Below are 19,087 nucleotides of genomic sequence, written 5' to 3' on the forward strand. Positions count from 1 at the left end.
GAACATAGAACATAGAACATAGAACATAGAACATAGAACATAGAACAGTACAGCACAGACCCTTCGGCCCACGATGTTGTGCCGAACTTTTACCCTAAACCTAAGGTCTATCTAACCTCCACCCCTACCTTTATACTATCATCCATATGCCTATCTAATAGCCACTTAAATGCCCCTAATGAGGCCAACTCCAATACCCGCTCCGGCAATGCATTCCATGCCCCTACCACTCTGAGTAAAGAACCTACCTCTGACATCTCCCCAATATCTACCTCCACTCGCTTTAAAACTCTGCCCCCTCGTAATAGCTACCTCCACCCAAGGAAAAAGTCTCTGGCTGTCCACTCTATACCTCTGATCATTTTATACACCTCTATCAAGTCACCTCTCATTCTTCGTCGTTCTAAAGAGAAAAGCCCTAGCTCTCTCAACCTTTCCTCGTAAGACCTTCCCTTCGTTCCAGGCAACATCCTGGTAAATCTCCTCTGCACCTTTTCCAATGAATCCACATCTTTCCTGTAATGAGGCTACCAGAACTGGACACAATACTCCAGATGTGGCCGATCCAGGCTTTTGTATAGCTGGAGCATAACTTCACGGCTCTTGAACTCAATCCCTCTATTAATGAAAGCTAACACGCCATATGCCTTCTTAACAACTCTATCCACCTGGGTGGCAGCTTTCAGGGAACTGTGGACTTGAACCCCAAGATCCCTCTGCTCCTCCACACTGCCAGGAATCTTTCCATTAACCCTGTATTCTGCTTTCAAGTTTGTCCTTCCAAAATGAATCACCTCACACTTTTCAGGGTTAAAACTCCATCTGCCACTTCTCAGCCCAGCTCTGCATCCTATCAATGTCCTTTTGTAACCTAGAACAGCCCTCTGCACGATCCACAACTCGCCCCACCTTTGTATCATCTGCGAACTTACTAATCCACCCTTACACTCCTACTTCCAAATCATTTACAAAAATCACAAATAGAAGAGGACCCAGAACAGATCCTTGTGGTACACCACTCGTAACTGAGCACCATGTTGAATATTTTCCGTCCACTACCACCCTTTGTCTTCTAAGGGTTAGCCAATTCTGAATCCAATCTGCCACATTTCCCCCTATCCCATGCCTCCTTCCTTTTTGCATGAGCCTACCATGGGGAACCTTATTAGACGCCTTACTTAAATCAATGTATACCACATCCACTGCTCTGCCTTCATCCACATGAATTCAATAAGGTTTGTGAGGCATGATCTACCCCTCACAAATCCATGCTGACTATCACAAATCAAACTGTGCCTATCCAAGTGATCATAAATCCTATCTCTGAGCCCTTTCCAATAATTTGCCCACCACTGAAGTAAGACTTTTACTTACTAATCATCTGAGTTCCACATGAAGCGCTTGTCATCACTGTTTAAGGGACTGAAGAACACTGAGCTAATGAATGTCGGCTGGAGTTGGGAGCTGTCTTACCTTGGAGTTACACAATTCGTATGTTCAAGCCCTGCTTAAAAAAAACAAGGCTGACCTTTCAGTGCAGCCTGAGAGAGCACTGCATTGGCAGACGTGCTGCCTTTCAGACAAGGTGTTAAACTGAGGCCTTGTCTGTCCATTTGTACAGGTGTAAAACAATTTTTGAAAAAGAGCAGTTGGTCTGACCAAAATGTACTTCTTGATCGAAATCACCAAAAAAAAGGGAACAGGCTTGTGCAAATTGGCTGTTGCATTTCCTACAATACAACAATATTCAAAAGCACTTACAGTCATAGTCATAGAGATGTACAGCACAGAAATAGACCCTTGGGTCCAACTCGTCCATGGCAACCAGACATCCCAAGTTAATCTCGTCCCATTGCCAGCATATATCCTTCTAAACCCTTCCTAATCATGTACATGTCAAGATTCCTTTTAAATGTTGGTTAAATTGCTGTGACCCACGTGGGACATTTGTTGGCCTTGAAGAACACGATATCAATGCAAATCTTTTTTCTTTTGAAGGGATTCAGCATCAATAAATTGGCATTTCTAGATGCCTTACTGAAATTCCAATTTTCTCTCTTTCTCCTTGCATCAGTATCCCTGCACAATGTGACAGCACACCACCAGCATTAGTTGTGTAACACAACTGTTGCTTCAGGTGAAGGCACAGACAAGGTGTGAAATTTAAATTCACTGTTGTATTCTGTAAGTATGCAATAGTTACTTTTCTGCATCAGTCAGATTCAAAATCCCTTGCTTCCCCCTACTTGTTCCAAATTCCATTCTTGTTATCAGTTATCTTGCCAGTTTTGCAGATTTCCTGTGTTGAACATAAAAGCACTTGTGCATGTCAGTAATCTCTGAAGTGTAACATCAAAGTTGCATTAAACTGTAGAGAAAACAAAATATCTCCAGGTGCAGCAGCTGCTGCTTCTGTGCAGATGTTGTTGAGAAAGCAGGACGATCACCAGCCTTCAGAATTATGCAGAACAGGGCACAGGAGTCCATTTGGCACCTTGTCGAACGGGGACTGGGGTCTGGCTTTTTAGAGGAACCACTAACCAGTGGCGTAGGGGAAGCACAAAGACTAGTGGCTGGACGGGGAGTTTTGCAGATTCCTTGCTCCCATCTCCCAGATTGTTTTCCCAAAGCCAACTGGGGAAAGGACGACCACTGATGAAGCCAAATGAGCTTTTCGATGTGGCCACTTAAATCCAATTGTCAGAGGTTGACTGGGTCAACGCAGTCATCTGGAGGTGGCTTGTTGGTTTCAGGGGTATCAGTGCTCCAGGTAGGCTTTCTGGCCCTCCTTACTGACTCGGGTTCAAAGCAGCTCTGGGCTCTTTGTCAAGGGAGTCCTTCTAACTTGCTCCGTCCCCCTTGTTGCCTGCTTAATGGTGACCTGACCTTTCATAACTTCAAATTTTGAGAAAGTTGGAGAGAAGCCCCATTTCGGGGCTTTACCTTCTTCGTTTAACTGTCACAGCACCTTTTCAAAAGCAAGTGATTAGTTCATCACTGGGTCAGTATTTATTGCCCAGCTACCCCTTGAAAAGGTGGTGGCGATCTGCCTCATTGGACTGCTGCATTCCATGTGGTGTAGGTCCACCCATAGCGCAGTTTGGAACGGAATTCCAGGATTTTGACCCAGCGACTTTGAAGGAACACAAATCAAGTCAGGATGGTGAGTCACTCCGAGGGGAACTTGCAGGCGGTGATACTCCTGTGTATCTGCTGCCCTCCACCTTCTAGACGGTGGTGTACGCATATTTGAAAGGTGCTATCAAAGGTGAATTGTTGAAAAGCATCTCGGTGATCATACACATTGCTGACACTGTGCGTTGGTGTTGAAGGGAGTCAGTCAAATGTGTTGGCTGGGGTGTCCATCAAGTGAGCTTGTCCTGGAAGATATCAAGATTTTTGAGTGTTGCTGGACCTGCCTCCATCCACGAAAGTGGAGACTATTCCATCACATTCCTGATTTCTGCCTGGTGGATGTTGGACAGGCTTTGGGGAGTCAGGGAGTGAGTTACTCACCACAGAATTCCCAGTATCTGACCTCCTCTCCTGGCCATTGTATTTATATGACTCATCCAGCTCAGTTTTTCCTCAATGGTAACCCCCCCCCAGGGTACTGATGATGGGGAATTAAGTGGTAATACCATTGAATGTCAAGGGGAGATGGTTAGATTCTGTCTCATTGGATATTGTTATTTCCTGGCACTTGTTGAAAATGTTGCTTGCTACTTATCAGCTGAAACCCCACTTTGGGAATCCCTGGTGTAGACACTCTGAGAGAACAGAAATACCCACATGTATCCAATACAGGCAACAAACATCTACAATGTATCCAGTAAACTCTGCATACACAACACAGATAGCAGAATGAACTGTCCAGTATTTAAATGAAGAGAGGGAGATTGTTACAAGCCAGAAGTAATAACATGAGACAGTACCGAGAAGTATTAGGAAATAAATTCAAATGGTTCATTTTTAAGTACATGGAATGGTTAGAACAACTGAGGCAGTGGGTGAGGGGCTGACAGACTGCCCTATCAGTTTGACCATGTTGATGTATCTCATATAGAGTCATAGGGTTTTTACAGCATGGCAGGAGACCTTTTAACCCGTTGTATCTGTACCAGTCATTGAGCATCTATCCGAATCCCATTTTTAGCACGTGGCCCTTGTTTGCTATGGTGTTTCAAGTGTTCATCAAAATAGTTCTTAAACACCTTGAGGGTTCCCACTTCTACCACCCTCATAGGCAGTGAGTTCCAGATATTCACAATCCTCTGGGTGAACAACTTTTTCTTCAAATCTGCTCTGAAGCCTCCCGCTCCTTATTTTGAACTGTCTCCCCTGGTAGAATCCTTTCATAGAATCCCTACAGTGTGGAAACAGGCCCTTCTGCCCAACAAGTCCACACCTACCCTCGGAGACTCCCACCCATACCCATTCCCCAAACCCTCCTAATCTTCACATCCCTGAACACTCTGGGAAACTTAGCATGGCCAATCCACCTAGCTTGCACATCTTTGGACTGTGGGAGGAAACTGGAGCACCCGGAGGAAACCCACGCAGACACGGAGAATGTGCAAACTCCACACAGACAGTATCCCGTAACTGATCTTCTCAAAAGGGGAAACTTTTCTTGCTATACTCCTCAGAATTTTGTACACCTCAATCAGCTTTTCCACTCTGAGGAAAACTACCCCAACCTATCCAGTCTCGCTTCATAGCTGTGTTGCTCCACCCCAGGCAACATCCTGGTGAATCTTCTGCACCCTCTCTAGTGCAGTCACATCTTTTTGAGTGTGTGGTGACTGGAGCTGCACACAGTACTCTAGTTGTGCCCTAACTAACGTTATGTATAAAAAAAAAAATACACCTCCATCATAGCCTCCTGGTTCTGTATTCAGTGCCTTGAATCATGAAGGCAAATATGCCATCTGCCTTCTTCGCCATCTTATCTATCTGTCCTGCTGACTTCAAGGATCTATGAACATAAAAACTTTGGCCCCTCTCATCTTCTGCTCTTCCTAGGGTCCTACCATTCAGCATATACTCCCTTATTCTGTTATTCCTCCCAAAATGTGTCACCTTACACTCTTCAGGATTAAATTTCATTTGTCATTATTCAACCATGTGACCAGCCCATTTATATCATCCTAGAGCTTTCCTCCTCACTATTTACCACATCAACCATTTTATGTCATCTGTGAATTAACTAATTATAGCTCCCACATTCATGTCTTGATCATTAATAAACAGGAAGGGAGCCAGCAGCAAACCATGTGATATGCCACTGGATACAGGCTTCCAGTTGCAAAAGCACAGTTTAACCAGCACCCTCCTCTTCTTGCTGCTCGTCCAATTTTATCCAATTTGCTTCTTAACCAGTCTGCAATATGAGATAAAAGCCTTTATTGCAGTCCATATATACTCCCATCAAGTGCACTACTCTCACCTACAGACCTAGTTATCTCCTTGAAAAATTTAATCAATTTCTTACAAAGCCTTGCTAACTACTCTTGATTGATCCTTGCCTCTCCAAGTGGACATTAATTCTCCTCTAGTGCATCTGCTGTTTCACGCCTTTGGCATCTTCCGTAAATGTCCTTTCCCTTCTGCCCACCTTCCCATCCCCCCCCCCCCCAAAAAAAAGTTTGAAACAACTTTTTGCATTCTTTTTCTTTTTTAAAACCTGCTCATTCTTTATTTAAGTCTGTCCAGTTTTCACTACATTGTAGTAATTGTGTCTGTTCTCTGTTGTGCCTTTTCTGCACTGTTTGGTCCTTATTTCATATTTACCGTGTTTATAGTTTTTTCTTAGCCTATAAATTACAACAAATAAAAAAGAATAGATGAAGATACTGAAAGTGCAAGCGTTAGTTGAGTCGTTAAAATTAACATTCTCCAGTATTGAACGTCTAGTCAAACGTGCTTGTACGCAGTTAGGATGAATCAAGTTTTAAGTCTCATTTTTGCTTCCAGTACTCTTGACATGGTGTGTTCTGTATGTTTCCATACAGCTCAATTGAAGGATTGAATAATCCTGTTACTCTGTTCTATCTTTAATCTTGTGACCCCACCTTCTCTCTCTCATTGCAAAATGAGAATGTTGCTCACAACCCTGAACCTAAGTAAAACCTGAGTCATTCTGATAATTATGCTGTGTACAGTTGAAGCTGGACAGAAAAACAGAGGGGTATTGCATTTTTCCTTCCTGTCAATGGCGTCAATGTTAATAATACAGCAGCAATTATCCAACGAAAATGGACTTAAACTGAAGTCTGGGACTAGTTCAGTTCAGTTTTTGAACAGGTTCCCAAAAGATTTTGTTTAAATGTCTGTGTGTTAGTTAATTTCTCAATGCACTGCTCATTGGTAACCTAGTGTCCAGAATAATGGCGATGTTTCGGTCATAACCTGGTCTGTTTCTTGAAGGGCACACCATGCTGAAATTGTCAAAATCGATCCTAACAATCAGGTACAATTTGCTCGCTGTTAGTTAGAGAAGTTATCAGATTGTCAAATCCGTGTAACTTTCTGGCTCTAGGTTAATCTGCAGTTTCCTTCTCCTGTAGCAATTAACCTGTGATTGACCTCCACATGAATTGAACGCCACCTTTTCTTTTCACTTTAGACATGTAGACATTCTACAGAATATGCTTTCTGATCTTCCATGTAGATAGATATAAGAACATAACATCAGAACTAAGAGCAGGAGTAGGCCATTCAGCCCCTCGAGCCTGCTCTGCCATTCAGTATGATTATGGCTGATCTCATCTCTGCCTCAGCTCCACTTTCCTGTCTGCTCCCCATAACTCTTTAAGCTGTTGCTAATTAAAAATCTGTATATCTCCTCCTTACTCAATGTCCGAGCATCCAAAGCAATCTAGGATGGTGAATTCCACAGAAAAGTAATTCCTCCTTGGCTCTGTTTTAAATCTGCCGCCCTTTAACCTAAAGCAATGAACTCGCATTCTAGAGGTCTATAAAAAGTTCAATTTCTAATATTTCCCCGCGCACTCAAGCTATTTTTCTTACTGGTTGTCCACGTGGTCCTGGGTGACCTCTTTCGCCCTGAAAAAGATCAATGAAGATTCACAAATTAGTGGTTGGCTTTTGGACTTGCCTCTCTTCCGGTCACCAAGGTGGAAATATATCCCGCTGTCCAATGTCAGGATTGATCCTGTATGGATGAACATTCCTTTGACAACAGGGCTCATGTTCATATATCAAAGTTGAAACATTTGTAGGGAGTGGAAAATAAGCTTTATGTAAATGAGTCATGATGGAGGATGGGAAAAAGTTGTGGCTATAAGAACTGCTCCTTTATTTTGAGGTATTTTCAGTGTTAGAGCTGATTTTTCTTGAATTCTGGGAGCAGTAATTACTGTTTTATAAGGTGTTCAATTGTTTTGGAACTTCAGGAAAATATGATCAAAACAATGGCACTTTACAAAGGAGGAAGACTGACTAAGGCAGTGACCATTATGGGGAGTGATTCAAACAGAAAGAAACCCACAGTGCTGTTTGACCCAGCAGTGGATCTGCACAGTTGATTATCCTGTTGTTTGATTTCAAGTATCTCTGGACATTGGTGTTGTCTAAGAAAAATTAATAAACAGCAAAATTCACAGCTGACCTTGGGGAAACGTGTGGGAGAGCTCACAGCAGGGAAGCAGCTAAGTGGCTTTTTAAAGTGAAACCTTACTGTTTTTTTTGTTGAACATCTTCAATAGTGAGTAAAGTGGGTTCCTTTTTGATTATGTTTTATTGAGATCTGTCTCTTGATTAAACTTGGAAAATATAAAACATAGGCACTAAGTTAGCCCAGAGAAGTGTTTTTTAGAGCAGGAAGGCTGGGTCTGTAGATTGTTAAGGTGCAAAGATGACCTTTAGTAGAGTAATATGCTCTTCCTGTCGGATGTGGGAGATTAGGGAGAGTTTCCATGTTCCTGATGGATTATGTCTGCAGGAAGTGTGTTCAGTTGCGAATCCTATCGGATTGCATGGATCAGCCGGAGCTGCAGTTAGAGGCAATGAGAAATTTACAGGAGCGAGGGGGTGTGATGGACAGGAGTTGCAGGAAGGGAGATGAACCTAAGATACAGTCAGGTAGATGGGTTACCATCGGGAAAGGTAGGAGAGGGAGGCAGCTTGTGCAGGAGTCTCTTGCATCTCAAACCGGTATGCTCTTTTGGAAAATATAGGCAGTGATGGACTCTCAAGGGAATGTAGCACTGACAGCCAGGGTTCTGGTACTGAGATTAGCTCTAATGTAACGAGGGTATGTCAGGTTCTAAGCAATTGATTGTGACGGGACTGTCTAGACAGACGTTTCACCGGCTGCCAGTGAGAAATCAGAATGGTGTGTTGCCTCCTTGATGCTAGGATCAAGGATATTTCTGAGAGGGTGCAGAATGATCTGAAAGGGCTCAAGGCCCTAGTTTTATACAGTGGAACTAACCACATAGGAAGAGAAAAGGATGAGATTCTGATGAGAGAATATAGGAATTTAGGCAGGAATTTAAAAAGAAGGTCCTCAAGGGTAGTAATTTCTGGATTACTCCCGGTGCCACGCGCTAGTGAGGGTAGGAGTAGGAGGATAGGGCAGATGAATGCCTGGCTCAGGAGCTGGTGCAGGAGAAGGATTCACATTTTTGGATCATTGGAATCTCTTCTGGGGTAGAAGTGACCTGTATATGAAGGACGGATTGCACCTAAGTTGGAAGGAGACTAATACGCAGGCGGGGAGATATGCTAGAGCTGCTCAGGAGGATTTAAACTGGGTGGGGTGGGGGGGTTAGTGTTTGGTTGGGGTGGGGGAGGGGGTGTATTGGAGAGGGGATATGGCAGGACTCAGAGGTAGTGAGGAAAGGGATCAGTCTGAAAGGCTAGTACAGTTGAGAAAAGGAGCAAGTCAAACAGTCAGGGCAGGCAGGAACACAGTAAAGAATGAGGCAGGACTGATCAATTAAACTGCATTTATTTTAATGCAACAGGCCGAACGGGTAAGGCAGATGGACTCCGGGCATGGTTGGGAAAATGGGATTGGGATAGATCATAGAATTTCTACAGTGTGGAAACAGGCTCTTCGGCCCAACAAGTCCACACTGACCCTCAGTCATCTCACCCAGACCTATCCCCCTATAACCCACCTAATCTACACATCCCTGAACAGTATGTGGATATACCTGTTGGTGCAAAACTTGACCTATTTTTGGGAAATAAGGCAGGGCAAGTGACTGGGGTGTCAGTGGGGGAGCACTTTGGGGCAAGTGATCATAATTATATTCGTTTTAAAATAGTAATGGAAAAGGATAAACTGGATCTAAAAGTTAAAGTTCTAAATTGGAGGAAGGCCAATTTTCCTGGTATTAGGCAAGAACTTTCAAAAGTTGATTGGGGGCGGATATTTGCAGGTAAAGGACGGCTGGAAAATGGGAAGCCTTCAAGAATGAGAGAGAGTCCAGAGACAGTGTGTTCCTATTAGGGTGAAGGGCAAGGCTGGTAGGTGTAGGGAATGCTGAATGACTAGAGAAATCGAGGTTTTTGTCAAGAATAAGAAAGAAGCATATGTCAGGTATAGACAGCAGAGATCGAGTGAATCCCTAGAAGAGTATAAAGGCAGTATGAGTATAATTAAGATGGAAATCTGGAGGGCAAAAAAGGGGACATGAGATAGCTTTGGCAAATAGGGTTAAGGAGAATCCAAAGGAATTCTACAAATACATTAAATACAAAAGGATAACGAGGGAGAGAATAGGCCCGTTAAAGATCAGCAAGGCTGCCTATGTGTGGAAATGCAGGAGATGCAGACAGTATTTTGCATCAGTGTTTACTGTGGAGAAGGATTTGGAAGATAGAGAACATGGGGAAATAAATAGCAACATCTTGAAAAATGTCCATATTACAGAGGAGGAGGATAAATCTGAGACCTGATCAGTAGTACCTTGGAACTCTGGGAAGCTAGGGAAGTGATTGCTGGGCCCTTTGCTGAGATATTTATATCATCGATAGCCACAGGTGAGATGCCAGAAGACTGGAGGCTGGCTAATGCGGTGCCACTATTTCAGAAAGGTGGTAAAGAAAAGCCAGGGAACTATAGACCGGTGAGCCTGACATTGGTGGAGGGAATCCTGAGGGACAGGATTTACATGCATTTGGAAAGGCAAGGGCTGATTAGGGATAGTCAACATGGCATTGGGTGCGGGAAATCATGTCTCACTAACTTAATTGAGTTCTTTGAAGAAGTAACGAAGAGGATTGATGAGGGCAAAGTGGTGGACGTGATCTGTATGGACTTCAGTAAGGTGTTCAACAAGGTTCCTCATGGTAGACTGGTTAGCAAGGTTAGATCACCTGGAATACAGGGAGAACTAGCCATTTGGATACAGAACTGCCTCAAAGGTAGAAGACAGAGGGTGGTGGTGGAGGGTTGCTTTTCAGACTGGAGGCCTGTGACCAGCAGTATGCCACAAGGATCGGTGCTGGGTCCACTGCTTTTCGCCATTTATACAAATGATTTGCATGTGAATATAGAAGTTATGGTTAGTAAGTTTGCAAATGACACTAAAATTGGAGGTGTAGTGGACAACGAAGAAGGTTACCTCAGAGTACAATGGAATCTTGATCAGATGGGCCAACAGGCGGAGATGTGGCAGATGGAGTTTAATTTAGATAAATGTGAGTTGCTGCATTTTGGAAAGGCAAATCAGGGCAAGACTTATACACTTAATAGTAAGATCCTGGGGAGTATTGCTGAACAAAAGAGACCTTGGAGTGCAGGTTCATATTTCCTTGAAAGTAGAGTAACAGGTAGATAGGATAGTGAAGAACGCGCTTGGTACGCTTGCTTTTATTGGTCAGTGCATTGAGTATAGGAGTTGGGAGGTCATGTTGCGACTGTACAGAACACTGGTGACGCTACTTTTGGAATACTGCGTGCAATTCTGGTCTCCCTGCTTTAGGAAGAATGTTGTAAAACTTGAAAGGGTTCAGAAAAGGATTTACAAGGATGTTGCCAGGGTAGGAGGGTTTGAGCTATAGGGAGAGGCTGAATAGGCTGGGGCTATTTTCTCTGGAGCATCGGAGGCTGAGGAGTGATCATATAGAGGTGTATAAAATCATGAGGGGCATGGATAGGGTAAATAGACAAGGTCTTTTCCCTGGGACTGGGGGGAGTCCAAAACTAGAGTGCATAGGTTTAAGGTGAGAGAAAAAAGATTTAAAAGGGACCCAAGAGGCAACGTTTTCACAGAGGGTGGTGTGTGTATGGAATAAGCTGCCAGAGGAAGTGGTGGAGACTGGTACAATTACAACATTTAAAAGGTATCTAGATGGGTACATGAATAGGAAGGGTTTACAGTGATATGGGCCAAATACTGGCGAATGAGACTAGATTAATTTAGGATATCTGGTCAGCATGGACAAGTTGGACTGAAGGGTCTGTTTCTGTGCTGTACATCTCTGTGCCTCTATGGTTGATGCCATGCAGTTATAGTTGTGTTCCATGTTGTGAATTTATTTAGAAAATAAAGGAATGAATTTCCATTAGAATGTGCTGGTGATGTTCAGTAAACATCTTAATTAGATATTGATAAGTCCACTTGACAACCAAAATCAAGCCAATATAAAAATGAACCATTCATTTGGATGGTTATCTTTATAATGGACAAGTTGTATTTTACAGCCTTGTGTTGTTTAAGTCATTGTTGACTGCTGTCTGTTTTTGTCTATTAAAAATAAACTGAAAAGATGTTTTGAAAGGTTAACCATCACATCTTTGACCCAGCAGCAGAAATAGTCTGGGCACAATTGCAATGGTTAGTTGCTAAACAGTACAGTTTAATATTTTGCAGGGGACATCTCCAGAATCACCAGGACACAAGAACACCAATTTACGTGCCAACCTATTTCACACGGTAGCACCCTGGCTTCTGATTCAGTGGATTCAATCCCTACTCCCAGCCTTGGAGCACGTAATTCTGGCCATCCTTTGGGATTGGGCAGCACAGTGACAGATGGAATTTACGTCTAAGTGCAGATTACTACATAATAGAAAGTAAGACATGCATGCAGTTGGGGAATGGTATAAATTTTAGGAAGGAAGTTGATTGTGAGGTTAAGTAATACCAAGCCGCAAACAATCAAGATGATGTGAAGCTGAATTACATCACCAAAACAGAAATCAGAAAAGGCCACGCACAAACTGTCTAAGTGAGCAAATGCTAGCCTTGATTGCATACTGAGGCAGAAGTCAATGAGTTTGAAGTCCACTCCTGAATTTGAAGGCTGACCCCTCAGAAGGTGTGACGCTGCCCTTTTTCGAGTCAAACTTTGTTCCTCACAGGCAAATATAACAGGCACTCCCTGAGACAGAGCAAGGAGTTTATCCTGGTTTGGTGGCCACTATTTCTTCCTCGGTCAAGAATGCCCTTGACCTCATTTGGGAGCTGTTGGATTTTGCTGTGTACTAATTGAATGTGTTGGTTAATAATATCGACAGCCAGTTGTCTTTCTGCTTTCACTGGTGTATGCCCAACTTAAACTGTTCCTTACTGCCAACATTATTATTTTGGCTTTACCTACTTTCCTCATCGTTTTGTCTTGCTAGCCTGCAGCTCCAGTGTTTGTGATGACTCGCAGTGTTCTCATTACTCCCCCGCCATTCCTCAGTAACTCATCAACGTGTGAGCTAAAATGGGACTGCTAGATGGCTATTGAACTGAGAAATGTCACAGTAGGCTCAATTTCATCCACAAACATGCATCTTTCAATGATAGAAAGAACAGTACAACACACGAACCGGCCCTTCAGCCCACTAAGACTGCACCAACACATAATGCCTTTCTAAATTAAAAAACTTTGGCTTCTATTTGGTCCATATTCCTCTAATCCCTGCCTATTCATATAACTGTCAAGATACCTCTTAAATGTTGCTATTGTAGCTGCTTCCACCACCTCCAGTGGCAGCATATTCCAAGCATTTTGCACTCTCTCTGTAAAACAAAAAACCTTGCATCTCCTTTAAACTTACCCTCTTTTACTTAAAGCTATGTCCCCTAAAAATTGACATTTGTACCCTGGGAAAAAGACTCCAACTATCCATTCTATCCATGTCTGTCATAATTTTGTAAACTCCTACCAGGTTGCCCCCATATCCTTCGATGCTCAAGTGTAAATGGACCAAGTTTGTCCAATCCCTCCTCATAGCTAATACCTTCCAAACCAGACAACATCCTGGTAACCATTCCTGTACTCTTTCCAAAGCCTCCACATCCTTCTGGTAGTGTGCTGACCAGAACTGTACACAATATTCTAAATAGAGGAACAAAAACAGAAGTTGCTGGAGTTCTGAGGAAGGGTCTCCAGACCCAAAACGTTAACTCTGTTTTTACCTTCACAGAAGCTGCCAGACCTGCTGAGCTTTTCCAGCAACTTCTGTTTTTGTTCCTGATTTACAACATCCACAGTTCTTTTGGTTTTTACAATATTCTAAATGATGTTTAACTAAAGTTCTATACAGCCTTTTTTTTTTCCTTTATTCATTCATGGGATGAGGGTGTTGTTGACCAGGCAGCATTTATTTCCCATCCCTAATTGCCCAGAGGGCAGCTCAGTCAACCACATTGCTGTGGGTCTGAAGTCACATATAAGCCAGATGGGGTAAGGATGACAGTTTCATTCCCTAAAGGACATTAGTGGATCAGATGGATTTTTTTCAACAACTGACAATGGATTCATGGTCATCATTAGACTCTGAATTTCAGACTTTTTTGTTGAATTCAAATTCCACCCCCTGCCGTGGCAGGATTTGAACCCAGGTCCCCAGAACATTATCTGGGTCTCTGGTTTGGCAGTCCAGCAATAATACCACTCGGCCATTGCCTCCCCGGAGGCAACATAACAGCCAATTTTTATACTCTATGGATCAACCAATGAAGGCAAGCATACTATATGCCTTCTTGACCACCTTATGCACTTGTATTGCCACTTTCAGGAAACATGGACCTATATGCCTAGCTCCTTCTGTATATTGATGCTACTAAGGGGTTCTGCCATTTACCAAATGCTTCTTACTGCATTAGATCTTCCAAAATGCATCAGCTTGCATTTGTCCAGATTAAACTTCATCTACCATTTCTCTGCCCAAGTCACCAATCTGTCTATATCCTGCTGTATCTTCTGGCAATCCTCCTCACTATCCACAGCTCTCCCATTCTTTGTGTCATTCGCAAACTTGCTAATCAGGTCACCTACATTCTTCTCCAAATTATTTATATATATTCCAAACAACAGGCGTCCCCAAACTGATCCCTCCAGAACACAACTCGGCACAGATCTCCAGTCGGAAAAGCGTCCTTCCACAGCTCCTCTCTGTCTTCTATGACTAAGCCAGTTCTGTATCCATCTTACCAGTTCAACAAAAATCCCCTGTGACTTTACCTTTTGTATCAGCCTGACATGAAGGACCTTGCTACAGACCATGTGAACAGCATCTACTGACCTGCCCTCAGCAACCATCTTCGTTATTTCCTCAAAAAACTCAATCAAGTTTGTGAGACACAACCTCCCCTGCATAAAGCTATATTGCCTATCGCTAATAAGTCCATATTTTTCTAAATGTAAGTAAATCCTAACCCTAAGAACCTCTAAAATTTCCCTACCACTGATGTAAAGCTCACTGGCCTGTAATTTCCTGATTATCCCTGTTGCCCATCTTAAACAAAGGAACACCGTTGGCTATTTTCCAGTCCTCTGTAACCTCTCCTGTGACTAAAGAGGATACAAAGATTTCATTCAAGGCCCCAATAATTTTCCCACCTGCTTCCTTCAGCATTCTGGGGATAGATCACATCAGGTCCTGGGGACATGTCTTGCTACTTTTCAAAACACCCAATATTTCATTCTTTTTTTATACTGGCATGCCTCGAATACCTAAATAACCCTCTCCAGACTCATCATCCACCACATCCTTCTCCTTTGTGAATGCCAATGCAAAATATTCATTAAGGACCTCAGTGATTAGGAGGGAAAGCCCCAGCTGAATCCAGGTACTGAGACCAACTTCATCTCGGTGGAAGTCAATAAAAAATCAACAGTAGGCCTTGAGGCTTCCTCATTCCATACATTTCATATTACACTAGTAGGCTTTTAAATACCAGATAATTCTGATAGGGTGAAATGAAGAGGTAAGTAACTCATGTGGAACATGAACACCAGTATAGAACGGTTGGGTCAAATGGCCTGTTTCTGTGATGGAAATTTTGTGTAATTCAACTTTTAAACCAATGAGGATCACACGCATTTTCTCAGGAACGTTCCACCCATGCAACATTTGGCATATGGACTGAAGCATGTCACAAATGAGAAAACTGACTTCAAAACAATAGTATGCATTGTTCTGTAAATACGGTCCAGACAAAAATCATACCTTCAATCCATTCTTTCCTGGTGTTCCAGGTGCACCCTAGAAATATAATGGACAGTTTTAGTCTGCAAAATATTCGATATTGCTGAAATGAGAGTCATGTTGTCAAAGTATTCATCAGGACAAATGCAAGAATGCCAAATTTCAAACTATCACAATTAACACTGGAAGAGAAATGGGTGCCAATAGTTTGGCAAGTTGACTCTTGATTGTCATGGAGAAAACAATTGGGATTTCTACTCGCCCCAAGGTCTTGGTTCATTTGAAGAGAGCTCATACGTATTCTTTTTGTTTGTAGAGGTCAGGAGAATGAGTGGAAATATTTTATCATCTGAGAGCCGATAATGGAAGAGTGGTATCTGTTGGTTATGGAGACCTACGGCTTTTTGTCAACTTAACTGCCCCGTACAAGTCCAATGAAATCAACAATTGGGTGCTTTCTGTAAAGTTGTGCAAGAGTCCCTGCGGGAGTCCATTTGGAACAGGCCCTGAAAAGAGGTCCATTTTAAACCAAAGATAACAAGGTGTAGAGCTGGATGAACACAGTAGGCCAAGCAGCATCAGAGGAGCAGGAAGGCTGACGTTTCAGGCCTAGACCCTTTTAAACCTACATTAGTGTAGCTTCCTTGCCTGAAACCTGCATTGTTCCTCTGTTGCTCCCAGAACATTTAAAGTTTACGGTCAATAAGCAGTCTTTCTTTCTCAGTCGTACTGCCCTATTTCCCCCACTGACTCTGATCCCCATCCCACTCTCAACATCAGAACAAATGGTCATCAAGACCAGAACAACACGAAGACATTCTAATAAGGTGATCTTTCACTTGGTTGTAGCTGTGTTAGACTCTTGTTGGAAGCCTGTGGCTTTGAGTAGCTTCCCCCTCCTTATACCCTCGACGTAGACTCCGTTCGAGCATTACCTGGTTGGATGGTATGATTTGTTTCACGGGATAGAAATGGAAGTCCAATTTGCCCTTTGTGGTTTCAAAAGATCCCCCAGAAATATTTCGAAGAAGAACAGGAGAGTTTTGCCCGAATATTTATCATGCAAGCTACACCTTAAAACATCCTCACGTTGGTGCTGAGATTCTGCTGTGGACAAATCAATGGCTCTAATGCTAGATTACAAAATATAAAATACTTAACTCAATGTAAAGTGCTTTGGGATATCCAGAGGTCACAAAAGGCACTAGGTAAGTTGTTACAATGACAGTCACAACCCCGAAAGTACTGTTGACATTTTTAACTCCTAATCCCAAACTGTTTTTTACAAGAGGACTGTTACAGCCAAAAATGGCTGTGGATGTAAATCAAGTGGGTGTCTATAGAGAGAGAGAGAGAGAGAGCGAGAGACCCATGGGATGTAACACTTAAAGGTGGCAAAGAAACATTAAAGAGTCTGCAACTATAATGAATTGGGGAAACTCCCCTAGGGTCAACTCCTAACAAAATGCAAGTCCTTCTGTACTTGAGTGCATCACCTGTCTGATCATCAGCACTACCAAGGTATTTCATCGCATTGTGTCTTTAAGAAGTGTTACAAAAGTTAGCTTTCATGCAAGACTTATAAATGACTTGAAGTGTCTGGTGGAAAACTAATAAACTGAGATGCAGAAATAAGTCCAACAATTACATTGCATAATTTAATGCATGAACACTTGCATAGAAGTACATAGTATCAAATCTTCTGGCACAGAAACAGGTCATTCAACCCAAATGCTCAATGTCATGATCTTGCCTTCTGTCCTACTTTGTCCAACCCTATCAAACATTCCAGTCTCTGTTATGTACTGATCTTGTTTCCTCTAAATGTATCTTTGCTATTCACCTCAACCACTCTCACGATTTGCATATTCAAACAGCTTACTGGGTAAAGAGGTCTCTCCTGAACTCTATTAAATTTCTGGCTATTTTATGTTTATGAGACTTAGCTTTAGTTTCTTCAACGGTGAAAAAACTTTCAGACTGTTCACCTGGCTCAAACCCCTTCATTATTAGGTCATCCTTTAGCTTTTTCCTCTTTTTTTAATCCATTCCCTGGATGTGGGCATTGCTGGTTGGCCCAGCATTTATGGTGTATCCCAAATTGCACTTGAGAAGGTGATGGTGAGCTGCCATCTTTAATCATTGTAGTTACAGAATGTAGGTACACCCAGAGCGTGGTTAGGAAGGGAGTACCAGGATTTAGATCCTGCGAGAATGGTGATCGAGGTAAATGCCTCAGACAGGCTGTAAGAACGAGAGGATCTCTGGTCAGCTAGAACCATGTGGAACCTGCAGCACAAAGCCTCTCTGTGCTATAAGGCTCTATACACAGGCTCTTGCCATGATCAAGTGTCATCCTCATTTTTGAGGGACTACCACTGTCTTTCTGTCTTTTTTTTCTCTGTCTGTCTCTCTCTCTCTCTCTCTCTCTCTGACACAAACACACGCACACTCTCGCACACACAAACAGATACACACATGCACACAGAGATACACACACATGCTTACAGAAACACACAACAAACACACACTCAGACACATACATACACACACACTTAAGACACACACACTCCAGAGACACACACACACACACACACACACACAAAAACACAACTCTCACACTCACAGAAACACACACACAAACACACACTCACAGAGACACACACAGACTGATACACGCATGGACAGATATGCCTACAATCAGTCACAGAGACACATATGGACACACACTCCAAGAAATACACACACGCTCACAGGCACAGTCAAATACTTACCACTGGACCTCGCCTTCCCCTCTTAAAGTGGGATAGATCAGGGATGGGACCCATGGGGCCCATGTCACCTCTGGGTCCATGTGCACCAGATGCTCCTGGAGGCCCCATAGGTCCAATGCTGCCTTTTGGGCCTGGATTTCCTGGTGGACCTTGAATGAGATGAAATGGTGCAATGCTTACTGAACAAAGGGTAAAAGTTTATTAATCTAACTTTATCAACAACAACTTGTTTACAGATAGAGCTTTGAATGCACTAAACCATCCAAGGCATTTTGCAGTTTCAGTTGTGCTAAGGGCCTGATTGGCCAATCGTGGAATGATTAAAATCAGGGATACGCAAGAGGCTGGAATTGATCTTGGAGGGTTGTTCGGCTGGAGATATTTACAGAGATGGGAATGAGATGACACCATGGAGATATTTGAAAACAAGAAAGAGTTTTTTTTTAAATCAGTGCGATGATGAATTCGAGGTCAGGGAATACAGGGAAATGAAGGAACAGGACTTGCTGTGAATTCAGAACCATGTCACAGTGAGTTGGATGAGTCCATGTTTATTGAGATTGGAATTTGGGAGGCCATGAGAGCAGCATTGATATAATTATAGTATAGAGAATGAAGATAACAAAGACAAATGGGGGAAGGGTTTGCAGGAGCAGATGGGCTGAGCTAAGGGCAGAAATGACAATGTTACAGAAATGGAAGCAGGTGGTTGTGGTAATAGAGTGAATTTGGAGTTGGAAGTTTAACTCCGGATCAAGGTTGTAGATGAACTGGTTCAGTCTCAGTCAGTGGCTAGGAAGGGCAATGGAACCAGTGGCCAGGAAGTCTCCGATAACACAGTGTAGAGCTGGATGAACACAGCAGGCCATGCAGCATCAGAGGAGCAGGAAAGCTGACGTTTCGGGCC

General features: G+C 42.9%; 1 protein-coding gene across 1 annotated transcript in view; it reads right to left on the reverse strand.

Annotated features, from left to right (window-relative positions):
- The window catches only part of LOC109935559 (collagen and calcium-binding EGF domain-containing protein 1-like), a 153,327-nt gene that overhangs the window by 3,847 nt on the left and 130,393 nt on the right, over positions 1-19,087 (reverse strand). Inside the window, exons 4-6 of the mRNA XM_048617045.1 lie at positions 18,181-18,359; positions 15,428-15,463; positions 7,033-7,068 (exon numbers count right to left, since the gene is read on the reverse strand). Coding sequence (XP_048473002.1) covers positions 7,033-7,068; positions 15,428-15,463; positions 18,181-18,359 — 251 coding nt within the window. The remainder of the gene's footprint in view (positions 1-7,032; positions 7,069-15,427; positions 15,464-18,180; positions 18,360-19,087) is intronic.

The sequence above is a fragment of the Rhincodon typus genome, chromosome 36 (genome assembly GCF_021869965.1).
Source record: "Rhincodon typus isolate 14 chromosome 36, sRhiTyp1.1, whole genome shotgun sequence".
NCBI classification, from domain to species: domain Eukaryota; kingdom Metazoa; phylum Chordata; class Chondrichthyes; order Orectolobiformes; family Rhincodontidae; genus Rhincodon; species Rhincodon typus.